This window comes from Onychomys torridus, chromosome 11, assembly GCF_903995425.1.
Source record: "Onychomys torridus chromosome 11, mOncTor1.1, whole genome shotgun sequence".
Classification (NCBI taxonomy): domain Eukaryota; kingdom Metazoa; phylum Chordata; class Mammalia; order Rodentia; family Cricetidae; genus Onychomys; species Onychomys torridus.
The window spans coordinates 66,050,295-66,078,264 of record NC_050453.1 but is presented as its reverse complement, the minus strand read 5'-3'; the positions used below and the strand labels follow the sequence as shown (position 1 = coordinate 66,078,264).

General features: G+C 40.6%; 1 protein-coding gene across 8 annotated transcripts in view; it reads left to right on the top strand.

The window, feature by feature from the left end:
- Positions 1-27,970, top strand: part of Epb41l5 (erythrocyte membrane protein band 4.1 like 5) — a 117,721-nt gene that overhangs the window by 30,116 nt on the left and 59,635 nt on the right. For 5 of the 8 annotated variants that reach the window (XM_036202295.1, XM_036202293.1, XM_036202291.1 and 2 more), the window contains exons 5-16: positions 526-604; positions 1,925-1,969; positions 2,386-2,438; positions 5,644-5,764; positions 5,891-5,978; positions 7,085-7,173; positions 8,259-8,328; positions 13,535-13,704; positions 14,736-14,842; positions 16,825-16,852; positions 24,123-24,162; positions 24,925-25,040. In XM_036202295.1, coding sequence (XP_036058188.1) covers positions 526-604; positions 1,925-1,969; positions 2,386-2,438; positions 5,644-5,764; positions 5,891-5,978; positions 7,085-7,173; positions 8,259-8,328; positions 13,535-13,704; positions 14,736-14,842; positions 16,825-16,852; positions 24,123-24,162; positions 24,925-25,040 — 1,006 coding nt within the window. The remainder of the gene's footprint in view (positions 1-525; positions 605-1,924; positions 1,970-2,385; positions 2,439-5,643; positions 5,765-5,890; positions 5,979-7,084; positions 7,174-8,258; positions 8,329-13,534; positions 13,705-14,735; positions 14,843-16,824; positions 16,853-24,122; positions 24,163-24,924; positions 25,041-27,970) is intronic. The other 3 variants (XM_036202292.1, XM_036202297.1, XM_036202296.1) reach the window with 3 other exon arrangements.

Here is a 27,970-nt window from a genome sequence, read left to right as displayed (position 1 = left end):
AACCCACATAAAATGGAGTATTATTAACTTGGCAGAGCTTGGAAACACCAGTGTCCAGTCTACTCAGCCTGGCTTACCCCTGTAGTATCAGAGATCAGGGCAGTTTAACTCTTGTCCTTATGCAGTCCTGGGAGAGGATTGCTGAGAGCACACAGTTAGTGAGTGCACTGGACTGGGTTTGAAAGTGTGGGGTGCTGGCCTTGAGCAGTTACTGACAGCGCATTCCTGGGCGTTCACTAAAAGTGTAGCTCAGCAGGTTTTCCAGGTTGGTTGATTGTGCCCTTAAGATTATGCATTTGACCCTGAACTGTTAGAATTAATGTAGGGCTATCTGTCCTGAGGTGAGAGATGAATGCGGTAATGCTGTGCTGTGGTTGGTACACTTTAAACTTTTGTGTCCCGCTCCTGACCGTGTTCTATTGGAAATAATGCTACAACAATACAACAGTCTGTTCTTTTCTACTTCGGTAGCTGTCAGTTCTTAGTAAATCAATACAAACGAAAGCTCTTCTTTTTTAACTCCAGTTGGCTCGCCCTATTGTCTCCATCTTCGAGTGAAGTTCTATTCCTCCGAACCAAACAATCTTCGGGAGGAGCTGACCCGGTAAGCCTGCACTAAGGTTGGGTCAGGGTTAAGACTTAGAAGGTCTCTCCTGGGATTCCTCAGCCTAGCAATAAGGTCTCAGGTGAGTTTTTCTTCTAGAACAAGATGTTTAAAATGTCGGCTTCTAGTCAGGTAAAATAGCTCCTGCCCACAATCTCAGCACTCAGGAAACTAAGGTGGGAGGGTTGCTGTGGATTCAAGGCCAACCTGGCCCCATAGTGAGTTTCAAGCTAGCCTGAGCTACAGTGTGAGATAGACCTTGTCTTAAAATATTAAAGTCACTAAAATAAAGTGTATGATTCTTTTATTTGTTGTAAACAACAAAAAGAAAGTTGATTTTCATGCATCCAGCAGAGGTGACTGGTGAGTCAGTTCCTGGATTTTAAATAGAACTGATAATGTTCTGATGAATTATAATCTTATACTTACTGACATTCCTGTGATCTGTCTTTTGTTAGCAACTTCATGTAGGTTGACTCCTGATTTCTTTCCTTATAAATGCCATTGAGTAATGATGATACTAGATCCTGATTTGAGTAATTCTGAATTACTTCAGCTTGTATCCATTTCTTTATTTTACCCTGCCTCCAGATCGCATACGAATTGCTTCTTGTACACAGTCCTTGTTAAGTGACTAGGCTGAGTTGTTAGAATACCTTTGGGAGGATTTCCTTTTGAATTCCCTGGCAGTGAGCCGCTGCTGTTAGTTAGCCTTGCATCTCTTTTAGAACGTGAGTGTGTTGTCTGAAGTTAGGATGGGTCACGGGGCTCGTTTACATGTATGCTTCTGACATGTTCTCTCCAGCTGCTCTGCTCTGCTGCACTCTGGCCTGCTGTCCTCTCTCTTACCCTCAGGTGTGCTTCCTTCCACCTCCCAGCGCCTTGTTGTTGTTGTTGTTTTTGAGACAGGGTTTCTCTGAGTAGCTTTGCACCTTTCCTGGAACTCACTCTGTAGACCAGGCTGGCCTTGAACTCACAGAGATCCGCCCGCCTCTGCCTCCCGAGTGCTGGGATTAAAGGTGTGCAACACCACCGCCCAGCTCAGCGCGCTTTTCCTATATTGTTATTCCCTTACACATTTTCTTGTGGTAAAATTCTGTAATTAAAAATGTTCTCTCAGGGTGTGGTTGTGCATATATAACTTTAATCCCAGCACTTGGGAGGCAGAGGCATGTGGATCTCTGAGTTCTGGCCATCCAGGCTGCATGGGTGAAAATCCTGTCTCAAAAAAAGAAAAGGGTATTCTCAAGTTAAAATGATAGGATTTTTTCTGTATAAAATTGTTCTATTTAGTAATTTTTTGTCTTTTATTTTCCTTAGGTATTTATTTGTTCTGCAGTTAAAACAAGATATTCTCAGTGGGAAGTGAGTATTAAATTTAGTGCATAACTACAAAATTCTTGAGTAGTAGAAAAATAACTTAGAAAATAAGTTCACTGCACGGGTGGCGAGATGATAGCTCAGTAGGTAAAGGACCTGAACTTGTACCCCAGCACCCATGTGACACCCAAGAGCACAGCGGCATGTGGGACCCCAGTGCTGGGGCCACTGGCCAGCCACTGTAGCCAAAATAGTAAGGTGGGAAGGAGCAGAGGATGATTCTCAACATGGCCCTCGGGCCTCCACATGCTTACAGGTAGGCAAGTGTGTGTGTGTGTGTGTGTGTGTGTGTGTGTGTGTGTGTGTGTGTGTAAAGCAAATTGTCAAGATGCAGTATATATTTTTGTTATTTATCTTAAAGATTATGAAATTGACTTAGCCAATTTGTATTTTGATCTCAGATTAGAGTGTCCTTTTGAGACAGCAGTTCAGTTGGCAGCTTATAATCTGCAAGGTAAGTGGTTCTTGTGCTTAAGACTGGAGCGTAATTCTTTATATGATATCTGTCTAAGGAATAAACTGACATCAGACAGCAGGCTAGAAAAGACAACACTTGTTTTTGTATAAAATTGTACCCATGTCCAACTCTTGACTTCTGTTTGATTTAAAAGAATTCTTGAAAAAGTTACTGTTTTCACTGTCTTTCCCTCTCAATTCTTTGCTCTTTTAATTTTCTTTTTAAAAATTTTTAAAAAAATTATTTATTTTTATATTATGCATTGATGGTTTTGCCTTCATGTCTGTGTGAGGGTGTCAGATCTCCTGAAACTAGAGTTACAGACAGTTGTGAGCTGCCATGTGGGTGCTGGGAATCAACCCAGGTCCTCTGGGAGAGCAGCCAGTGCTCCCATCTGACAAGCTCCTGCTCTCTGCCCATCTGTAGTATGTTGTCGAGACAGTTTGCAGCCTGCCTGATAATTGAGTACATGCTAACCCTAAGCTGATTGTTTTCATAGAGAATGCAGTGATACCAGAGTACATTACCATGGTTGTTCATGGTTGGCTTTCTCCACTCTAAAACTGAGTTCATGAAGAATCAGAGCACACTTAAACAAGATCAGGCCAGTGCACATTTCAAAGAGCCTGTTGGTCACTTTGAGGTGTTTTTTTAATAAATGAGGTTACTGGGAAACTTATCCAAATACATCTATCTATTTAAGTATTTTCTCCTAAAAGTTGACATTTTAAAGGAAAACTATAATTTGAGCCCTTGTTCACCCATTGAAAGGAAACATTTTTCTGGAATATCTCTATATATACTGTAATTAAAGTTATATTTAACAATGCTCGGGACTTTAGGTTTTTGCCTCTTTAAGGGTTGTTGTACTTTTGTTCTATGATCAGTAGTATTTGTCACTGTGTAGATAACAAAACTAAATCTGCATGTTTTACAGTAAACCTAGTACATTTGCTTTTTTTATATATCCATTACTAAAGAAAGCTTCTTTTCCTGGTGATGAGAATTTTATCTACTTGATTTTTTTTTCACTGTTATCTGTCTCCAAATTAAAATTTTTCTATCTGCATAATGAAGGGGAGGCATTAGTTTGAAAATGCTGTCTGTATTGTTTGTCCCTCATGACAGCCAAAGTTATGCCTTAAAGTGGGGTTTGTACGGGACTGGGGAGATGACTTGAATGGTGAAGGGGGTTCTTGATCTGCACATAGAGATGCCAGTCCCTGGCACCCATATAAAGATGTGGTTAAGGCTCCTAGAACTTTGGAGCTGAGACAGACAGATGTAAGAAGTTGACAGCCATTCAAAATGGTGGGACACTGGGTTTAAGGCAGTGAGTCAGCAGCAGCAGGAGACACCTGACGTCCTTTTGTGCACGCACAGGCTGTTGCAGAATCCTGAATTGTTTTTTGTTTGTTTGTTTATTTGTTTTTAAAGATTGATTTATTATGTATACAGTGTTCTGCCTGCAGGCCAGAAGAGGGCACCAGATCTCATTACAGATGGTTGGGAACTACCAGGTAGTTGCTGGGAATTGAACTCAGGACCTCTGTAAGACTAGCCAATGCTTTTAACCACTGAGCCATCTCTCCAATCCCAAAGATTTATTTATTTACTATGTATACAGTGTTCTGCCTGCATGTGTCCTTGCAGGCCAGAAGAGGGCCAGGTCTTGTTACAGATGGTTGTGAGCCACCAGTGGTTGCTGGGAATTGAACTTGGGACCTCTGGAAGAGCAGTCAGTACTCTTAACCTCTGAGCCATCTCTCTAGCCCCCTGAATGGTCTTAATAAAAACCCTGAGCCAGATATCAGGGTGAAAGCTGAAAGAGCAGAGAAGCAGAGCAGCCAGCCACTACCTCTTACCTCACTAAGTCCTCAGCCTGAAAGAGACTGAGCTCCCGTTTCCTCCTGCCTTATATTCCTCTCTCTGCCCAGCCATATCACTTCCTGTCTCCACCTCCCTAGTGCTGGAATTAAGGGTGTGTGCCACCACTGCCTGGCCTCTTTGGCTAACTCTGTGGCTGGGCTCTGTCCTCTGATCTTCAGGCAAGCTTTATTCCTTAGATTACAAACAATATATATCACCTCAGCAGGCAGAAGTATGTGCCCCCAAACACTTGATTATATTCCCTCACACATACACATAGGATTTATAAATTTTTTTTTGCTTTAACACATTTGACTCACCACTGCTCAAAGCATTAGTTTCGAGGGGATAGGAACTCCAAGTGAGTGGTTACCATTATTATTCATTATGGTAAAATAATTTCTCCATGTATTCTTTTTTCAAAAAAAATTTTTAGTATTAATAATTTTGCATTCCAGACAAGTATTATATCTTATAATATGATGCTATATACTGTGCATCTTGGGTAGATTTTTATGATTGTCTTAAGAATTATAAGGTCAAAGATGTTTTTTCCTCTATGGAAATACAGGAATTTATTTTCAAAAGCTAAATATTAGTATATGAATAAATGAGGAGAAAGGTATAAATAAAAATACACCACCAACAAATGTGATTTATGTTATCTTACTCTTCTTTTATCACTATGACAAAATACCATTACCAAGGCAGCTTATAAAGGAAGCATTTAATTTGGCACTCAGAGTTCCAGAATGTTAGAGTCCTTGACCATCAAGGCAGGGAGCAGGCAGGCAGGCAGGCGTGGTGCTGGAGCAGGAGCTGAGAGCTCACATCTAACCCCAAGTATGAGGCAGACAGAGGAAAACTGGGAATGGCATGGGAGTTTCGGCCCTCAAAGCCCACCCCCACTAACACCTCCAACAAGGCCACCGCCTAATCCTTCGGCCCAAGCATTCAGATCCGTGAGCCTGGGGGAGCCGTTCTCACTGCATGTGTGTTTAGCCCAAATCCTAGATCTAGACTAGGTTTATGGGGGAATGGTCTAGGCATTGTGAATGGCTGCTAGCTTAAGAAAGAATTTTACTAATCCTCTTCATCTTTATTTACAAAACATGTTCTTTGAAAAGGATTTTCTTAGGGGTTTTCTCTGTGTAGCCCTGGCTGCCTTGGAACTTGCTCTGTAGTCCAGGCTGGCCTCTAATTCACAGTGATCCGCCTGCCTCTGCCTCCCAAGTGCTGGGATTAAAGGTGTGTTCCACCACCGCCCGGCTGGGATTTTCTTAGTATTATTAACACAGCAACACAGCATGACTTTGTTAACTTGTATTTGTAGCTGAACTTGGCGACTATGATCTTGCTGAACACAGTCCTGAACTTGTCTCTGAGTTCAGGTTTGTGCCCATTCAGACTGAAGAGATGGAACTGGCTATTTTTGAGAAATGGAAGGAATACAGGTAACTCATAATTTGATCACACTTTTTAAACATCACCACCGTCATTATTTTGTATTTATTTTCTTTTGTTTCTGTTTTTCACTAAAAATCACATTAGGCTTATAATTACTATATTTTAAATTTCAGAGGTCAGACACCAGCACAAGCTGAAACCAATTATCTGAATAAAGCCAAATGGCTAGAAATGTATGGAGTTGATATGCATGTGGTCAAGGTAAGCTCTATTTTGTGGTACCTTTATTAAAAATTTATTCCTGGGATATGAGGGATGGCTCTGCAGTTATGAGCAAGTGCTGTTCTTATAGAAGTCCTGAGTTTGGTTCCCAGCATCTCTGTCAAGGTACGCAAATACCTATAACTATGTCTCCAGGGGATCTGATGCCTCTCTTCTGGACCTAGTCGGTGTTTGTACTCAATGTGTCCATACACATAATTTAAAAATAATTTAAAAAAAAATCCTTTTTAAAAAATGGATTCATTCTTTGCTGTTTTGATTTTTATTTATTTATTTATTTATTTATTTATTTATTTTTCAAGACAAGATTTTTCTGTAACAGCCCTATCTCTCCTGGAACTCACTCTGTAGACCAGGCTAACCTTGAACTCACAGTGATCCATCTGCCTCTACCTCCACTGCCTGGCTTGTGTGTGATTTTTAATGCAACTCTGAATTTTGTCGTATGAAAGAAGGCATGGAGTTTGTATAAAATACCTCTGAGTATTTTTGATGTGTGATAGGTAGGGGAAATGGTTGAAATTAGGTATTGAAAGACTAGAATCAGCTGGACGTGGCGGCTCACACCTTTGATCCCAGCACTGGAAGGCAGAGGCAGGTGGATCTCACTGAGTTCAAGGCCAGCCTGGTCTACAGAGCAAGTTCCAGGACAGCCAAGGATATGTAGAAAGAGACCCTGTCTCAAAAAACCAAAAACCACAACACAGACTCAATTCTGTAGAAAGATTCAGTATGAAAGGACAGAAAACTAAAATTCTAGAAATGTACATGGATGCTTGTAAGATGTAGATTTTTAAGCTGAGAAACAATTTTTACTAGTGTTTAGGTCACTTTTTATTCTTATCATTATTTACTGTTTTGTATCACTGAAGCTTACTATTGAGTAGACTTTGCTACAAAAATAGTTCTGGAAGCAAGGTTGATACTTTGTGGCTTGAAGAGGATTATTTGCTGAAAAACATCTTGAATATAAATATTAGCCTATATATATTATTTAATTGATAAAAAGAACCAGTTGTGTGAAAATTTGAAATCTGTTTCTTGTGTACAAACATAATGCGTTTTATATTCTCTTTATAAATTAGGCTAGAGATGGGAATGACTATAGCTTGGGACTAACTCCAACAGGAGTCCTTGTTTTTGAAGGAGAAACCAAAATCGGCTTGTTTTTCTGGTAAGCAGTGTGAATATTAGAAGTACTCTTGTTTTTTATGAGCCAAAGCATTTATGTTGTTAATGAATGAAAATGTTTGGCAATCGAATCATGAGAAGTTTGCAGGTGAAGTTATGTTTGCTTTGCTGGTATTTCTCTGCAATCTCTCAGAGACAGAGACGTTCAGAGTCCTCTAGCTCTGTGTCCCAGTGGTGTCAAAAGTGTCAGTGTGTGTCTCAGTGTGCTTATCTTATGTTTGTGTATTTATGAAATGTTCTTTCCACAGTGACCCCTCCATGTGGTTCTCACTGTTAGGATTTTCCAAGGCCGCCCTGTCCGCGACAGAAAAAGGAGGGAGATGTTAGTCTTCTGTTCCTCCTGCTGTCAAGCTTGACTCCTCCTGCTGCTTCCCAGCTACTGTTTCTGCACTTAGAGATGGTGCACAGATTTCATGACCCTAAAGCGTAGAATTAGGCAACTGTTTGCATTCTTACATTTTTGTTAGAACTAATGCGGCATTTAGGCATATGTTACAGACAAGAGCTAAAGATGGCTCTTGTAACATGCCAAGACCGTTGGCTTCAGCCCTTCCTACCCAAACTCAAATTCACATCCACATGCTACTGGTAAAAATAGAGTAGAAGACCCTAATCAGTAATATTTTCTTTATACCCTTTATAAACACTTAGTGACTTGTTATATTTAATACCTGTGCCGTTTAGCCCTGAAAATTTTATTTAGGGTTACAGCATTCATTATGCCACATTAGGGATGTGCAAAATACGTGTATTTCTCATTTCCTTCATTTTTTTTCCCTGAGACAGGGTTTCTCTGTGTAGCTTTGCGCCTTTCCTGGAACTCGCTTTGGAGACCAGGCTGGCCTCGAACTCACAGAGATCCGCCTGCCTCTGCCTACATTTCCTTCATATTTTTAATGGCTGACATATGGGCAGCATCAGCTTGTTAGTTGGTTGCTTTTGAAGTATGTGTTTGCCTTCCCTTTACGGGCTGCCTTAACCTTCTTACCAGTGTCTGGAGATAAGGAGACGTCTTTGATATAGGAAGGATTTTCCCCTGATATGGCTGTTGATCTCATATTATTACAGGCCCAAGATAACCAGATTGGATTTTAAGAAGAATAAGCTAACTCTAGTGGTTGTGGAAGATGATGATCAGGTAGGATCTGTACTGTATTACTTATTAATGGTGGTTGCATGGTAACAACTGGGGAGTGCTTCATAGAACAAAAACTCCGCATACACTTGAAGAAAATTCCTCATTCAGGTCCTACCGTCCTAAAATGTGCTTTGGTGCCGTTACTCTTAAAGATATATAAAAGCTTATCGTCTATTATTTCTTGTTGATCATGTATCTGTAGTGTACAAAGGCTACATTTAAGTGACTTGATTGCTTAATTCCTGATAAGAGTTAAAAGAACAAGCCAGTTGCCTTTTATGGGGACACTTTGGAGGCAGGGACAGGTGGATCTCTGAGTTCAAAGCCAGCCTGGTCTGTATAATGCTGGCCAGTGAGACCTTGTCTCAAAGAAACAATCAAAAAAATCCACCTGGTGATATTTTTTTACAATAAAGTGTGATTTGAGTTCTTTGTCAATTTTTTAATATAATTTCAGTGTTGTCCCATTTAAAAATTATTTTTATGTATTTATCTTAGTTTTTATCATATTCAGGCATACTTTTATCATTCAGCTTATAATTGACTTTGGTTATACTTATAAGATGTGATAAGCAGTAGGCAACAGTCAAGTTGTATCACTTTTTCTGAAGTTTTGCAGATATTAGATTTTATAGATTCTTACTTTTTGTTTTTGTTTTTGTTTTTGTTTGTTTTGTTTTGTTTTTCAAGACAGGGTTTCTCTGTGCAGCTTTGCGCCTTTCTTAGAACTTGCTTTGGAGACCAGGCTGGCCTCAAACTCACAAAGATCCACCTGCCTTTCCTTTTACATCACATATTTACAGAACTACCTTTGTATCTTGGTGTGAGGAATTTTTGTGGCTGATACAGTATGATGGTTTTTACTTCATGGAATGAATGAGAAACATTCATATTCTCAGAGGAGGTTGATTGCAGTGGATTGCCTATTGGAGAAGTTATTTTAATAGTGTAGTTGGTTAGTGGTAATATAGGATTATATTATCTTGGCAAGTCTGCAAAATAGACACGCTCATGACATCATTTTCATGCATAAAAACGATACATAACTGAGAAAAATAAAATTGATATGAAAGAACTTCATAATACAATAAGTGAATATTTGATACGGTAATAGTTTTATGTCTGAGTTTTTTTGGTTTTTGTTTGTTTGTTTTGGTTTGGTTTTTTTTTTTTTTTTTTTTTTTTTTTTTGGTTTTTTTGAGACAGGGTTTCTCTGTGCAGCTTTGTGCCTTGTTTGGATCTCACTCTGTAGCCCAGGCTGGCCTCAAACTCAGAGAGATCCGCCTGCCTCTGCCTCCCAAGTGCTGGGATTAAAGGCATGCACTACCACCGCCCGGCTTATGTCTGAGTTTTTAAAAAGAAATTTTTGTATTTGAGACTTTCCTATCCGCGTATGATGTGTTTTCGTCAAATCCACCCTCATTGCCTCCCCACTGGTTCTCCCATTCCTCCATTTTTATTTGTTTTGATAGTATTTCAAACTACTGTATCTGTTGTATGAGGTAGTTTTCATTTTGGATGATTTTGATTCTTTTCCCCTTGTTTACATTTCCCTAGATGTGTTTCATAAAATGAAAGTCAAATTACAGAAGTTCTGAGTTCTGTTTGTTGTTTTTTGACTGGTATTTTAGATTTGTATTTTGCTTAGTTCCTAGGAATTTACAGAACTACCTTTGTATCTTGGTGAAGTTTGATCTTCAAACTTTCTTACCAAAAATCGTAGTTTGGGCCAAATGCTCAGTGGTTAAAGGCACTTGTTCGAAAGCCCAGTGACCTGAGTTTGATCCTTGGGAATCCCCGTGATGGAAGGCAAAAACCAACTCAAATTCAAATTACCCCTGACCTCCATGTTTGTGCCATGGCACACAAGCATGTACACACACACACACACACACACACCAAAAACAAACAAACAAACCTAAGTTTTTTTTCCTCTGCAACTCATCCTGCAGACCAGGCTGACCTCGAACTTACAGATCCAACTGCCTCTGCCTCCCAAGTGCTAGCGTTAAAGGCGTGTGCCACCACCGCCCGGCTAAGCTCTTTTTTCCTTTTACATCACATGTTCTTGTTGAGCATGGAGTCTATACCCCTAATGGCAGAACTTTGGAGGTAGAGGCAAAAGGAACAGGAGTTCAGTGGCTGCTTCAACCACAATGAGTCTGTTTCAGCAAACAAGCAAACAACACAAATAAGTTCTTTGCTGTCTCTAAACTAGAGGTAGAAAGCAACAAAGTAGTGGTAGTTGTTAGGTTTTCAGTGTTGAGGCAGTGTCTCGGTTTGTAGCCTAGGCTGTTAGGATCTTCCTCACCCCACCCACCCCTGCCATTCCTCACTTCCTCCATCTCTCAACAAATGTCCTGATCCTCTGGCTCTTACAATAAATACCTCATTGTTCTCTGAGCTTTAAACTGGAGGGATTGTATTGTAAATATCTTAATTGGGGTCCAGCATCCCATGGCCAATTTGATCTTTGCATTTTGACCAGATGTGTCAAATGTGGCTGTAGTAGGTTCTCTAGACTCTATGGCCTCACCAGCCACAGGTAGTTGGTTGAGTTTACAATGCCAGATTCCTTTTAGTAAGCAGACCTTAAATTCAGTTAAATGACTTTTGGTTACTGCCCAGATGTAAGTGCCACTATTGCACCTTTAGGAATATCGTGCTGTGCTGGTCATTGTTGTGATTTGTAGGCATTATAGCCAGATAGGACTACTTTTTGCTTTTTTTCCTTGGCAGCTTTTATGGCTCCTTCCAATACTATGAGAGCTAGACCTCAGAAAGGAGGCTTCTAGGTCAGATCCAAGTTGATTCCTCTAAGTCCCGTGTCCAGAGTGTGTGGTGTCTTTAGTAATACAGAATTAAATTCCTTTTTCAGGCAGGCACTAAGGGTAATAGCAATAGCCTACATTGTTTGATGTAGGAGAGTCTCTTGGTTTCTTCTAATCAATGACTTGAAAGGAGCTTTTCTTGTTAGGTAGTATATGGTTTTGGAGGAGGGGAACAATGTGAGCCCAAGTGGCCTAACTTAAACTCTGTGTGTGTAGAAGTTTAAGGATACATAAAATGATATAGCTCCTGATGGCTTGTTCTAACATCCTTTGAGTTATTTGCCCCTCCTCCTTCCCTCTCCCTTCATGGCAACAGTGTTACTGTTCTCCTTAGTGCTCCTGCCCTGCCCAATCTGTTTCCTCTATTGTGTCCTCAGTGGCAGAGATTCCCTCCAGCTCTTGCGTTCAGTTGGTTATGCTTGCTTCTGCAGTTCCTGCCTGTTAGTCAGAATTTCTATCTTCAGCATCCCCCAGTTTGTGGGTTTTTATTGTCTCAATTTCAATTTTCAAACCTTGAACTGTTACCTTTATCTGTTTAATTACTTTTTCTTGGCTTTCTTTGATCTCTTCCAATTTGGGGGGGGGGGGGAGCTTCCTTTTTTTTTTTTTTTTTTTTAGAGATTTTTATATTTATTATGTATACAGAAGAGGGCGCCAGATTTCATTACAGATAGTCATGAGCCACCATGTGGTTGCTGGGAATTGAACTCAGGACCTCTGGAAGAGCAGAGCCATCTATCTCTCCAGCCCATTTCCATTTCTTTAAGGGAATTTTTTATTTTCTCTTTAAGGGAGTTTTTCATTTCCTCTTTAAGGGCCTCTATCTTCCTCTTAAAGTCATTTTTAGGATTGATTTCTTCTGCCTTGGTATGTTCTGGTCTTGCAGGTGTAGAATCACTAGGTTCTGATGTCATATAGGTCTTTATGTTGTTGCCTGTATTTTTGCACTGGCGTCTACTCATCTCTTCCTCTGCTTGGTGCAGGCGGTGTCTGAGTCTGAAGGTGCCTCTCTTGTTCTAATTGATAGTCTTGTTCCACTAGGAGTTCTTGGTCAAATTGGTGCTGTTGGGCTCCATTTCTCTGGGAGCGGCTTAGTTCAATCAGTGTTAGTGGATTCTGCCTCAGGGAGCCATTGTTCCCAGTTGGTGCAGGGTGTGCTTATGGCTCCATTGGTTGTTAGGTTCATAGGGGTTGGGTTGGTTTTTGTTTGTTTCGTTTTGTTTTGTTTCGTTTTTTGGTGGGGGAGCGAGGAAAGGTAGCTGTCTGGTCCCTGGGTAGGGACCTAGGGGCTAGAGACCTGATCTTCCAGTCTGGAGATGGCTTACCTGTTCCCAGTCGGTGTAGGGTGGACTTATTCTGTTGATCTGGTTCAGTGGCTGGGTGGTGCCTCCTTTTGTGTTCTTAGGTCGAGTTTTGCTCATTTGTCAACTCCTCAGCTGATCTTGTTTCCTTAGACTGCGGACTGTAGGATTCTGAAAACCTCTCCCGAATGGGTCTCAGCTGACCAGGTTGTTCAGTAGAGCAATCTTATCAACTCCTCCAAGTTGTTGGGTTCCCTCAGGAATCGGCAGCTGGGCCCTGGGTTGGCCTCAGGCAGAATGTTAGGATCCCTGGTCAAATCTACAGAGATGGCTCCTTCCCCGCCCGGGTCCTGGGATTAAAGGCGTCCCTGTTCCAAGCTCTTAATCTCCATGTTTTCACTAACTCCTCAGTGGGCAAAAGCTCAGTTTCTGGTCTTTATTATGACTGCATCTCTGCCACCGCCCCTCTGCATGCCTCTGCCCACCTTTTTTTTTTTTTTAAGGTTTATTTTATTTTATTTATTTGGTTTTTTTCAAGACAGGGTTTCTCTGTGTTGTTTTGGTGCCTGTCCTGAAACTCACTCTCGAACTCACCGAGATCCACCTGCCTCTGCCTCCTGAGTGCTGGGACTAAAGGCGTGCGCTATCACCTCCTGGTGGTTTATTTTATTTTTAATTATGTATATAGGGTGTGGGTTGGTGGTTAGTGCAGATGACCTTGGAGACATGAGATCTTCTAGAGCTGGATTTATAGGCTGTTGTGAGCTGTCTGTGGGTGCTGGGAGCCAAATGTGTCCTGAAAGAGCTTTGCCTACTCCTAACCACTGAGCCATCTCTCCAGCACCTTTGTTATATACTTTGTTTTATTTTGAGACAAGGTCTCACGCTGTAGTCTAGCTGGCCTGGTACTTACTGTGTATGCAATGCTGGCCTGACCTGGTGGCATTCCAGGGTTGCTGGGATTATAGGCATTTACCACATTCTTGGCTGCCTTTTGGTATTGGTATGGTTGTATTTGTATTGCAGAAATGGGAGACATGACTGAGTTCATAAACAGCACTTTGTCTTTTTCAGGGTAAAGAACAAGAGCATACCTTTGTCTTTAGACTAGATCATCCAAAGGCCTGCAAACACTTATGGAAATGCGCGGTGGAGCACCATGCCTTCTTCCGTCTCCGAGGACCTGTCCAAAAGAGTGCTCATCGATCAGGATTCATTCGCCTAGGATCGCGATTTAGATATAGGTTAATACCCTTAGTTTGGACATCACCCTCTCTTGCTTACAGGCCAGAAAAGTTAAGCCAACACTAATTTTACTGAGGCAGAAATCAAGACAGAGAAATAAAACATGTTGCCAAAGATATTTATTAACCAAAATTTTTAAAGATGAATGTTACTGATAATAATTTCTTGACTAGATGGAAAATAAGTCATATTATTGATTTATTTATCTACTGACACATTTTATATATAATAATCAAGCCACAATTTAAATTTATGTAACAAGGTGGATTCTCCCTCTAACAGGTGGGGTATTAATATGAATAATACTTTGGTTCTCTGTAAACCTAAAGACCAATTGCTTTTACTGACTCCTTTGTCATGAATTTGAAATGTCTCAGCTCATGTTATGTCTGTGTAGCTGGTCAGGGTGAGTCTGCAGCATGTCCTGGAATCAGTTCAAGAAGGGGTGAGAGCAGCGGGAATGGAGCACGTCAGTCACAGGGAACTCTAGGAGAATTCCTACTCTTCCCATGCCAGAAATGCTGAGCTCTTCTTCAAGAAGTACAATAGCAGTTTTTAAAAGTATGTCTGGAAGGTTTTTGTGGAAAATCAGAAAAAGTAACTGGAGTTAGGGCTGAGGATATAGCCCATTGGTAGAGTGCTTGTTGGCATGTATAAGGCCTGCAGTTAAATCCACAGGACCACAAAAGGAGAATTGACTAGAAATCTTGTTTTGGATTATACATTTTGCATTGATTCATGTGGGTAGGAATTTAGAAGTTGCTTCCCTGAGAGCTTGGGCATTCTCTCATGGTTTAATATGTTTGTAGGTGATAAATGTGCTTAGGAGAAATCCTCTATTATTAATGTTACATATTTTACCAAAGCCTGGAGATCAACAACAAAAAACTTTGGTAAAGAGAAAAAGCAGAACTATTGGTGGTAGTTCCCTTCTGGATGCTTCTTTGCAGGATAATCTGAGTACAGACATCTTACTCCTGTGCCTAGTTGCCTTAGATGTCTTACTGTTGCCTTGCCTCATTTATTTTAGTGGAAAAACAGAATATCAGACCACAAAAACTAATAAAGCAAGAAGATCAACCTCCTTTGAGAGAAGGCCCAGTAAGCGATACTCCCGGCGGACCCTCCAAACGAAAGGTGATGTGCAGCCCTGTTCCAAGGGCTTGTCCTTCCTTCCAGGCTTCATGTGCTAGCACTCCTGCGTCTTCTTAAGTCTCTTTCAGTTAATTACAACTCTCCTTGTATGAGCTTTATAAGCTTCATTCTAATGGCTTCTTAGTTAGCTGGGATTAAAGCTGATAGCAGCTCAGTCAGAGGAGAAGAGCAGTGTTTTGTTTGCACTTAGTTCCTATTTTTAGTGTGTCTGTACTAAAGCAGTTTTTTCCTCTTGTCTTTCAGATCTTGGGATGAAATGCCTCTTCATCCCTTTGAACACTTTATTTGTTTGTTTGTTTGTTTTTGGTTTTTTAAGAAAGGGTTTCTCTGTGTAGCTTTGGAGCCTGTCCTGGATCTCACTCTGTAGACTAGGCTGGCCTCACTCACAGAGATCCGCCTGCCTCTGCCTCCCAAGTGCTGGGATTACAGGCGTGCACCACCATCCAGCTTGTATTGTTTTTAATATTAGCATGTAATGAGTAAATTAAATTGTTTATTTTGTAGGGGGAGGGTGTGTGCATGCATGTGTGCGTGTGTGCCATTTTATGAACCATGTGAAGGCCGGTTCCCTGGAACTGGATTTAGAGACAGTTGTGAGCTGCCATGTGGCTGCTAAGACTTGAACCAGGTCCTCTGGAAGAGCAGCAAATACTCTTAACCTCTGAGTCATCTCTCCAGCCCCAAAGAATTTTTCAGTAAAAATTATTCATATTAGGCTGGTGAGATAAAAGTACTTTTTAAGTGGCTTAGTGGATAAAGGTGCTTGCTACCACGTGGGACTGACCTAAGTTCGGTCTCTAGGACCACATAGTAAAAGAAAACAAGACACCAAACTCCACAGTGATATCCGCTGACCCACACACATCCCACACAGAGACACCCAAGAAAACAATATAAAAATGAATGAATGATACTGTTCCGTATTGTAATTTACTGTTTGAAATTCTACTAAATCAAATTTAAATTTTTAATTATCAGTGTCTGTCATGCATAGATACTTATAGATATTTACAAATTCATAAATGTTATCTGCCACACAAGATCCTTCAACCGTGTAAGGAAAGCATAGTTTCCATAACAAATCAAACTAAAGCTTTTGTTAGGTTCCAGACTTGAACTACTAAAACACAGTTGGGTGAGCATGTCTGCTGCCAGGTCAGTGTTTTACAAAACATGCCACAGTCTGATGGCGGCAGTGCTGCTGTTGCCTGGTTCTTCTGACTGGTCCATACTGAAATTCAAGTATATAGCTATAAATTATGATAGTCCAGGGATGACTTAAAGCCCTGTTACCTCATCTTTTCAACTGACAGAATTCATAGTCCGTTCCTTCGTCCAGGAGGCTTATAGAAAGTTAGTTTAAAAGAACAGATGTGAGCAGCAGTTTCGCTCATGAGTGAGGTTGCCTGATGACCTGAGTTTGATCCCCGGGACCCACATTGTTTCAAAAGGAAAGAACGGACTCCCGTGAATTGTCCTCGCTCTTATATATGCTCTGTGGCACTGGCATGCACACAACAATACATGTTTTAATGGAATTTTAAAATGAATAGATGTTGAGCTGGAGAGATGGCTCAGTAGTTTAGAGAGTGTACTGCCCTTGCAGAGGAACCGAGTTTGGTTCCAGCTCCCACATCAAGTGGTTCAAAGGTACCCATAACTCCAGCTCCAAGGGATCCGATGCTCTCTTCTGAGCTCCAGGGGAACCTGTGCTCTTGTGCACATAGCCAGCCACACACAGACACACTCAGGTCCACATAAACAAAAGTACAATCCTGGGAAAGAAAAGAATAGATGTACACAGAGTTTTATTGAAAAGCAGAAGTGGCTGCTGCTGGCCTGACTGGTCTGACCTGCAGCACAGCCTGTGTGTGTTTTCACAGTTAGTCACGGTTTTACTTTGAGTAGTGTAGCAATTTGTCATGCGGGCTGGACTAATGCGATGTTGTCTTTTCTCTTGTCAGCAGGCCCAACAAAACCTGAAGATCTTGGGTGAGTAATGCCTTGCAGTGGAGGAACGGAGACGATTCTCATAGTTGTGCAATTTATATAGTTGCTTTAATTAATTCAACAAATATTTGTTGGAAACCTTGCCAGATGTCAGGTTTTTCATAGACATTGGCAGGAAAATAAGGAGCAGATGAACACCGATAAAAGTGGCATTCAGAACAGCTAAGCTGCTTACAGGAGTAGAGTAGTGGGGTGGGAGTAGCCACGTTATTCATCCGGAGAATGGTAAAGAGGAAAGGTGAGTTTGCAGCTTGCCGCTGGGCTGAATCGCACTCAGTCGTGGTGTGATTCGCCTTCCATTTCACTGGCTCTGGCTTGCTAGTATTTGTTATCCATGTGTTGTATTCATCAGAGGTGTCAGTCTGCCTTTCTTAGACTCTTTCCAGTTTTGGTATGAGAGCGATTCATGAGCTCACTGAATAAGTTAGTAAATAGTCCTTCCTCTCCTATTTTTTTGAGAAGAGTTTGGAAGGAATTGATATGAACTCTTTCTTAACACTGTGATAGTATTCATTAAAGCCATCTAACCTGGATTATCTCTAGTCCGATTTTTAAATTCTTAATTCAGTCACCTCTTGTAGACATATTTTTTAGGCCATCTTAATTCCTGGAATGTAGTTCATATTTTTCCAGTCTTTTTTCTATAAGATCAATTGTGCTATACCTGATTCCTTTCTCATTTTAACTAATTTCCCCCTTTTTTCTTAGTCCAGCTGAGTATTGGCCAGTTTGTTAGCCTTTCATTAATTCTTGCTCTAATATTTGTTTCTTCTTCTCTTTTTATAATTTATTTAATTTTATTTTATGTGCATTGGTGTGAAGGTATCAGATCTCCTGGAACTGGAGCTTCAGATAGCTGTGAGCTGCCTTGTGGACACTGGGAATTGAACCTGGATCCTCTAGAATAGCAGTAGTCAGTGCTCTTAACCACTGTGCCATCGCTCCAGCCCCTTGTTTCTTCTTCTTACTTAAGATTTCGTTTTGTCTGGCAACTTCTTCCTGCCTTCCTTCTTGTTTTGTGTTTCTCAGACCTCGTGTGTGCTAGCTAGGCAGGTGCTCTAGCACAGAGCTCCATCCCTGGATGATTTCTTTGTCCTGATTTCAGTTTGTGTCTGAGACAGGTCTCACTTTGCAGCCCTGCCTGGCCTGCAACTTTCAGCTTGCCCACAGGCCTACCCTGTTAGTTGTTTGAAACAAGATCCTAAGAGGATCCGCACTAGCCTTAAACTTGGGGTCTTTCTGCTTTTCCTTTGAAGTGCTGGGGTTTCGAAGGATGCACCGCTACACCCAACTTCTTTTTTTTTAAAGATTTATTTATTTATTTATTTATTTATTTATTTAGTATACAGAAGAGGGCGCCAGATCTCATTATAGATGGTTGTGAGCCACCATGTGGTTGCTGGGAATTGAACTCAGGACCTCTGGAAGAGCAGTCAGTGCTCTTAACCTCTGAGCCATCTCTCCAGCCCCACACCCAACTTCTTATTCCCTATATTATCTCAAGGCGGGGTTAGGTCATTTGAGACTTGTTTAATTTTCCATGTTTTTGAGACCATCTCATAGGACCAGGCTGATCTCAAGCTTGCTGTGTACCCTGACTAAATTTGAACTCCTGATCCTGGTGATTCAGCCTTCCTACTGCTGAGATTGCAGGCCTGAACTAACCACATCTTCCCTAAGCTTCCAGCTGCAAAGTTCCTCTTGCACACTATTCACTAGCATTCTGTAAGTCTGGTATGGTGCATTTGCATTTTTTGGTTCAGTCTACATTGTTCTCTAATCCATGATTTCTCTTCAGAACTATTTGCAACTCAGGAATATATTGCCTAATTTCCCCAAATGTGTGAATTTCTTAAATTTTCCTTTTTTTTTTTTTTTTTTTTTTTTTTTTTTTTTTTTTTTGTTTGTTTGTTTTGTTAGAAAGTGTGTTGTATATTATTTTAGTCCCTTTAAATGTGTTAAGATTACGGGGTTGGGGATTTAGCTCAGTGTTAGGCCGTGGGTTTGATCCTCAGTTCCACATACAAAAAAAAAAATGTTAAGATTTGATCCTAGTGGCTCCATTCATTTTAGTAGTACGTATCTCCCAGAATGCTTATTACACACGCCTTTAATCCCAGCACTTAGGAGGCAGAGGCAGGTGGGTTTGGATCTGGATGAGTCTGAAGCCAGCCTGGGCTACTAGACAAGACCTTGTCTCAGACATAGTAATAATAACTGCCATTATTAAATATTATACAATTTATAAATTATATTGTGATTCTATATGTGTTGTGAATTTTTATATATTATATAAATACAATTATTATTGTAATAAAATCAAATTCGGAATATACATGCGAACATACCTTTGTGTGGGATGTAGGTGGATAGGTCTGTCTGTGTCTGAATTAGAACTTCTTCAATCAAAAGAGGTTTGTTAGTTTCAGATATTGAGTAGTCAGCTGTATCGTAAAAGGAAATTTGTATTACATTTATTTAGTTAGTGAATTCTGGTTTGTAGTAGTGCTTGTTTAGTGTTTAATTGTGCGTGTACCACACTGCCCATATGGAGGCAAGAGGACAGCTTCTAAGAGCTGCACTGTGTGGGTTCCAGGGATGGCAGCCTGCTGACAGGTATCAGTCTTCACCGCAAGTGCCTTGGCCTGCTGAGCCATCTTTCCAGCCTCTCATTTCCTGTTCAGTTTTCTTCACTTAGAACTGTTGGAGCCAGCTTGTGATTAGTGACCCATTGCATGAACACTTGGCTGTTGTGAGTAAGGACTCTTGATGCTGTAAGACTGAAATGAGTAAGGAGTTGGAGAAGTGAGGGTTTCCGCTGTAAAACTTCAGATTAAAAAGTACCTTTTTGTGCCTTTCTGGGCTCTGGGCTTCGGATTGTTTGTTTTGTTTTCTTGTTTGTTTGTTTGTTTTTAATTATTCAGAAAACTGTTCTTATGAGGAAATTAACAAGGCATATTAGCTCTCTGTGTTTTTTAAATGGTGTTTGTTTATTTAGTAGATCCTGTCTTGCTTTCTTGGAACAGACCAGGACATGACATTTCACCTTAAAGATAAGCCATCAAAGTAGTAGAAATGAAGAAAATATTTAAGCAGTGATGTTGATCAATTAAGGTTTTTATTTGCAAAGTTAAAGTCCTTTCTCTAAGATGTTCTGAAACACAAGTTTCTAATCAGAGCATAGTGAGTATAAGCATGGCCTCTTGTCTAGAACTGAAGTCAGTTTCACTTCAGTGGGTAAATGTCTCTTCATTAGTGATGCTTCTGACTCTAGAAGACCACAGAAACAGGCTACTGAAGAAATGGTGGCCCTTTGGAGGGGAAAATGGTATAATTATAATCTCAAAGATTATAAAAGACTAAGTTGATTTGCTCACAGCTCCAAATGATCTGAGTTGGCCTCCAAGGACACATACACTTACATGTATTTCTTAACACACAGACACATGCACATACACACAAATAAATCTTAAAGTGTGTGTGTGTGTGTGTGTGTGTGTGTGTGTGTGTGTGTGTGTGTTTTCATAATAGGCTTTCAGAAGTGAAATAAATGAAGAGACAGCTTAATTCCCCGCCCAAAGTTACTAGGTACCTCTCTTTCATACAGTCTCTGGACAGCCTGAGTCTGGACTGGCATGCATGCCCTTCGTTCTTACCCTTGCTGTTCTGTGGTTTTGCTCCAGTGGACTGTGAAGAACGGTACCTTTTTTAATAGGGTCTGTTTGACCAAAAACATTTCTCGACCTTGTACTTTGCTGTTCCATAAAATATACCAGTTTGAATAACAGGTTTGTAATTGCTGGTGTCAGTTTCTCCTTGTGAGCATGGACTAAAGGTACGTGAAGAAAGGTAGAGTTTTAAAGGAGAGTTGATGCTCCTGGTTACGTTTTCTTTTCGAAATGGAGAGGCCTTGGTATGCTGCACATGCTAGCCCCGCCACCAGAACTCGAGACACAGTCCTACTTGAGCTTCCTTCTCTCTGAGCAGTGGGGCTGGAGGCATGTGCCGTCGGGCCTGGTTAGAGGCGGCAGAGAGGACAGGAAGGACATTAAGCGGAGGCTATATAGGAGCAAAAAGGGTCAGTGACTGCACGTGGCCCTTTACAAAGCCCTTCTCTAGGAAGCTCCGAATAGAATATATATTTCTGATCAAGTTCACAGATCAAGTGGGAGGGAACCCAGCCAGCCAGAGCATGACAAGCATTGCTCTGGAGGGCCTTGCCCTTCTCCCCAGTTCCCCTGCCTTGCTAAAAGCTGCTCCATTACACTCCTGAAGCTAGCCACAAGGAAGTGGCCAAATAAGGGAACTTCCTCCTCTTGAGGCTGACTACCAAGGTCCAGCTATCAAAGTATGGAAGTCCAGAAATCCAAAGCCCCCTTTGGCTGCCCTAATTAACATGCCCAATTAAAATGAAACACCTCATCCTAACACAGGGTTTTCCCTTTACCTTTCTCAACCACCATTTTCCTATGTCCCGCATCTGTCTCCCCTGTATCTAGCAGTCCTATGTCCCCGCTGCAGGGACAGACATCCCTTCCTCTCTCCTTTGTTCCCTTCCCTTCTCCTTTGTCCTCTGTCTTCTGTCTTTGTCTATTATTCCCTGCACTTTGTCCCTCTGGGGCGAATACATCTCCTTAGTGCTGAGAACTTGGTCTCGGGGTGTCTTGTGCCTAATACTGGTCCCTTCATTCAAATGTCTTGAATTCACTTCAATTGTCTCTTCATTGATGATGCTTTGTTTGTTGATTTCTGTCTTTGTGGCATTAAACATCAAACCCAGGGCCTCCTGGATGCTAGACATGCATTCTGCCAGTGAGCTACATACCAACCCCTACTTTTTAATTATTAAGAAGTTATAAGAAAAGTAATGTTTTTTACATTTTATATTATTCTAAACAGGAAGCTTTGATTTAGTTAATATGGCTTATTATGAGATATTTTTCTCAAGTTTAAATTGTTTGAATTTGTTGTTATTACTGAAGTTATTCGCAGATGAAAGAAATGTTTGAAAGTAACAAAGGAACCGTAGATTCCTTGAGGCTAATTTCTGCTCCAAGGGGGCTTGGTGAGATTTAATGTACAGACTAGGAAGTCACTTTGGGCAGGATACTATAGTTTGGGAAGAGGTAGCTGGGAATCAAACTCGGGTGTCCTGGAAATTCAGCACTTTATGTCAGTAATAGGAGAATAATTGAGATTCAGTGATTAAGAATGTTGGCTGTTCTCCAGAGAATTCGTTTGATTCCCAGCTTCCTCATTGAACAGCTCACAACTGCCTGTAACTCCAGGCCCAAGGGATCCAAGTCTTCTTCTGGTCTCTTCAAATGCCCTCCTACATGTATGCACACATGGATACATACACACATAAATAAAAGTAGATTGAATCTTTTTTTAATAAGGATGATGAGGTAAGTCAGTGGATAAAGGTACCTGCCCCAGAGCCTGATGCCGAGTTCAATCCTCAATCCATATGGTGGAAGGAGAGAACCTCCGGCTAGTTGTCCTGACCTCCAAACAAAGTAAATGTTTAAAAATAAAAACTGCCTAAATTCATGTTATTTTGAATAAAGGATGTTTTGCAGAGGTTTAATGTTTGTGATAAGGCTTAAGTTCCATTACCGTCTTATTTGTACTAAGTTGAAAAATTCTGTACTAATTATATAAAACTGAGTACTTTACATGTAGGCTGTAAGTGAAATAGAATTATTAATTTAAAAAATTAGACAGGCAGTAATGGCATACACCTTTAATCCCAACACTTAGGACGCAGAAGCAGGTGGATCTCTGTGAGTACGAGGCAAGCATGGTCTACAGAGCAAGTTCCAGGACAGTCAAGGCTACAGAGTAAAACCTTGTCTTGAAAAACTAAAAATAGATACATAGATAGATAGATAGACAGATAGATAGATAAACAATAAATAAATAAATGAAATAACATATTAAAAATCTGATATGGGCCAGGCAGTGGTGGCGCACGCCTTTAATCCCAGCACTGGGGAGGCAGAGGCAGATGGATCTCTGAGTTTGAGGCCAGCCTGGACTACAGAGAGAGAAACTGTCTCAAAAAAACAAAACAAAACAAAACAAAAAATATCAGATATGGGAAGGAAGACCAATTAGGCTCTTCCAGTTAGGTTCTTAACCTGTGGGCCACAACTCCTTTGAAGGTCAAATGACCCTTTCATGGCGGTCATATATCAGATAACCTGTATATCATATATTTACATTATGATTCATAACAGTAGCAAAATTACAGTTAAGAAGTAGCAACAAAATAAATTTATAGTTGGGGTCACTACAACATGAGGAATTGTATTAAAGGGCCACAGCATTAGGAAGGTTGAGTATGACTAAATTAGGTTATATAGACTTTCTAAAACTCTTCATGAAGATGTAGAAGAGGAATTTGAAGGTTCCAAAAATTAATGATACTAGGATGGGAATATTCAATACCCTATTTGGCTCAAGGCACCTCATAGGCATGTGTTATTGAAAGATTACTGGTAATGTAAGGCACAATTAAAATTGTGTATATGGAAAATATAAATAGCCATAGAAAAGCAGTGTTGGACAGTAACTATGACCAGTGCAGCTTGAGGAAGCATCAAAACAGTTTAGCTGGAAACAAAACAGTAACATCGTTTGGTGCTGCTTTGAATAGTGTGTATATAATCTTAGAAAATAAAGCCTCTGGGTATGTTTCTTATCTCAGCACTCCAAAGGCAGTGGCAGATTCAATTTCCAAACAGAGATCTAAGATATATATTTATATGGGTGAACTCATAAACACAAGATATTACTGATGTTGGTTCCATGAAAAAAGTTTCAAGCTATGCAAACTATTTCAAACTTTAATGTGCAAGTTAAATATGTACTTTTAAACTTTGTTGAACTTACTTTAAATACATTTTTTTTAAATTTTATTTTATGTGTATTGGTGTGAATGTGTCAGATCCCCTGGAACTGGAGTTTCAGACAGTTGTGAGCTGTCATGTGGGCGGGCGCTGGCAATTGAACCCATGTCCTCTGGAAGAGCCGCCGGTGTTCCCAACCACTGAGCTGTCTCTCCTGCCCCTTTACATACATTTTAAGGAAACACTTTATAATCAATTCTGTTCTGATTTGGGTCTGTATACATGTTTGTTTGGCTAGCTTTTTTTTAAGGTTGTTAGCTTTTTTTAAGCTCCTCATTCTTCCCCCCAAATCCTTACATAGAGGTTTTTTTAATAGGATTTTTTTTCTTTCATTATAGTGTTCATAATGCTTCAGCCCAGAATAGTGACTCCCCACAGGTAAGACAATAGTAAGTTCCTAAGACACCAGAACACATAGTTAATTTGACTGTCATGGTATTAATGGGATTTTTGTAGTGTATGATATTACAAGATTTGTACATTTCTTACCTGTAGTTAGAGTTTTCCTGCCTGGCCCAGAGTCAGGACAAATCTCTCTCACCCGCCAGGCCCATAGATGCTCAGAACCAACCAAGTAAACACACAGAAACTTACATTGTTCACAAACTGTATGGCCATGGCAGGCTTCTTGTTATCTACTTCTTCTATCTTAAATTAACCCATTTCTATTAATCTATACTTTGCCACGTGGCTCGTGGCTTACCAGTACCTTACATCCTCCTTGTCATGGCAGCAGCTGGCAGCATCTCTCTGCACCAGCCTTCCACCTCCCAGAATTCTCTTCTCTCTTGTCCTGCCTATACTTCCTGCCTGGCCACTAGCCAAACAGCATTTTATTTATTCAGAGCGATATCCACAGCACTTACCCCCAGTACTTCTCTTGTTTTACTAAGATACTGTGAGTAAAACAGATAATTTGTATTTTCTGTCCCTATACATCTGGGGCATCAGTACATTGTGAATGTTTATTTAGTATCTAAAATTAGTGTATTAAAATTCAAACATTTAATTATATTACATTTATGTACTATATAGATGGCACTCCATTTTAATATATTTCTTGGCATTAGTATTTCTGTTTGTTAATATTTGACCTTACTTATAGGCAAAACAAATGACTTTTATAATTTTTACCCCAAGGCTTGGAGTATGAGGTCTCCCGTGCCTGTGACTCCTTCCTCATCTTCTGGTTCGGTGCTGGTGGAGATAGAGAATCTTCCACAGAATTCTGCAGTAAACCAACACGACAGAAAATGGTTTGTTAACTTCCTAACCAAAATATTTCTTGCATAATTGTATTCTAAACTTTTAAGCTATAATCTGAAGCACTTTAATTGATTGAAAACAAATTATTCATATTTGTGAACTGAAAAGGAGCAGACTGAGCAGTCAGGGATGGTGAGCATAAGGTTTGTACATGGAGAAGGGAGGACAGTTGTCTAAGACAGATGGCTTTACTTTCATTAATGTGATCTGGAGTGGCTGATCAAAGTCTGGGGAACTAGAGAAATAATTCAATGGAAGTAAAGCTATTGACGTAAATGGTAAATACACAAATATGGATACTTTGTGGCTTGTTGGATTTAATCAGTTGGGTTTGTGCTTTCCTAGAAAGCTCTGTGGCTTGGGGAGGGTCCTTGGAAATTACTTGGGCCCAATGGTCCTATGGATGTATCATCTGTTCAGGCTCTCTGTCTGTGCCGGATGCCCTTGGATGATTCACGGGCTCTCTCTCTTTCTTGCTCTTAGTTTGTTACTAGCTGGAACTCGATGAGTGTCTGTGGCCGTCTCAAGGCTGGGTCGCTTTCTGTGCAGCCGGTTCTCCTTCGTGGTGGTGGGTCAGCAGTGGCTGGTGACAGCCCTGCTCTGTGCTATACACCCTTTCACTGGTAGTGTCGGCTTAACTAACGGCAGGGTGCTTTGCCTGTGGTGCTTGGATGTATTTTATGTCAGTCCCAGATAACATGCAGTTTTTAATAAATAAATATATGTGTTTGGGAATATGACATAGGGTACTTAGGTATGTATGCATGTGTACATACCAAAAGGGTGACAGGCCTATAGATGTCTAGTTTTAGTCTTTAAGACATTGTCAGTTTCAATTTCTTGCTGAAGATAAGAGGCCACAAGCATATATGCTCCATCTCCTTAATGTGCCACTGAAGTCCATTGTCACAGGAAGATAGTAACCAGACTTCAACTGTAAAAGAACTGTCTTAATAGATACATGTCTTTCTTTAATGCCAAGTGAGGATCTGATTAGTTTACAGCCTGTGTTATGGCTGTCTTTATTGAATTCCATTTTAATGAGTACATATTTAAATCTTTTTAATTTGATTTGTTAGGCCTACCAGTTCCTTTGGTGTAGCCTTTAGAGAGAATATTGAATTTGAGTTTCAAGAGAAATGAACAAACTTGGAGCTGTGTGTACTCTTCCCGCACATGGTTGTGCTGACACCACCTTTGCTGAAGTGGAGTAGAGATAACCCTGAAAACCTGATGGGCCTCCGAGTCCGTCCGTCTGTCCGTCAGCAGGGCACGGGACTGCAGCTGACATGGCTTAGAGCTGGTGACTCTCCAGCCTTCATTACAGTGCAGTCTGCCTCTGTTTCTGCGTGCTTGCCTTTCAGACTCTACAACGGCCCTCCTTTAGAAATGGTAACAAAGTTTGGAAACTGATGGCTGGGCCACAGCACAGAATGTGGAAATTTAATTCAAACCTATTTCCTGTTGACGTCTTCAGCTTCTTTCCCCGATATCTTTAATGAAACCATTAACTAGGTGAATGATTTAATGTCAGTATGAGAATTTGTTAAGGCATTTCATATCACTTGGAATACATAAATTGTTTATTAACAAGAAGTCAGATGACAGTGCTTGAGAGGCTGTGAATAAGAGTCTGTTGAGTCCTGGGATTTGAGTCCAGCCTGAGCAACAAAGTAGCTTTATCTCAAAGCAAAGTGAAGCATGCCTGTAATCTCAGTGCTTGAGAAAAAGGCGCAGGTAGACTGATCCCAGGCTAGCCTGGGCTATGTAGTAAGACCCAGACCTACCAAAAACCAAAAAAAAAAAAAAAAAAAAAAAAAAGTGGAACTTAGGAAATCTTGCATCTGTAAACCAGAACATAAGCCGAATTGAAATTGTAAATTTTTAGAGACTCTAAATCAGGAGTCATGAATTTTGCTTGTTAGGTCTGATGAGCAAGTTAAATTTCAGTGGCAGGGAATAAAATGATGAAAAATTAATATTTTATTGAATTTGAAAAACAATACTTCTTTAAGAAAATGTAGATTTTAGGTGCCTTTTGTATTTGAATAGTCTTTTCCCTTGGTAGTCCGTGAAGTGTGTGCTGCCCTTGTCCCATCGCAAAAGCTTGGTCTTGAGCCATGGCGGGCGTTATCTTTCTGCTGGAGGACTCTTGGGACTCCAGATGCACGTCGGTGTCTGTGAATGTCTGCCCTTTGACCCCACCCCCAGCCTGTGCTGTGGCACCTCCTGCACCCCATCTGTGCCTGTTGCATCTCAGTCTGCTCCTGTGAACTGAGATTACGGAAGTCCAGTCATTAGCGGTAATTTGGAGCACTGATGCAAACTTGCTTCATATCTATGAGCAGGGTTTTTTAATGCTCCTGAATTTTGTTTCCTGGATTATTTTTTTTTTAAATCATGTAAGTTTGGAGATAATTTTTATAATTGCCCTTTCCATAAATAAATGTCTTTATCTTTCAATAGAATCTAATATTCTAATATTTACATAAACTCTGCTTAGATTTTTTCTTTTTTTCACTAGAATTCCAAACAACATTTCTACCTTGGAATGTCCCAGCAACAGCAGAGACAGATAACAGTGTTTTGCCCTCTGTGACTTTCCTTCATTAATTAATATACTTAACTGATTCTAGTTACATGTGTTTTTGTATTGGTGCTTTCCATTACATGAACCGTGTAACTGGATTTCTCCCTCTGCTCTTCTTGACTGTTAGCATTGCATGGGAACTGCTCACCATAGTGGTGCATGCTGATCACATTGCCTTTCTCCTTTACACATCCATGTTCTCTGTTCCTATGGACTAACTGTACTCCCCCGCTCCTCAACCATCTAGGCTCTCTGCTACCAGTGACTGCTGTCAACGTGGTGGAAACCAGTGGAACACAAGGGTCCTGCCCCCACCCCAGACTGCACACA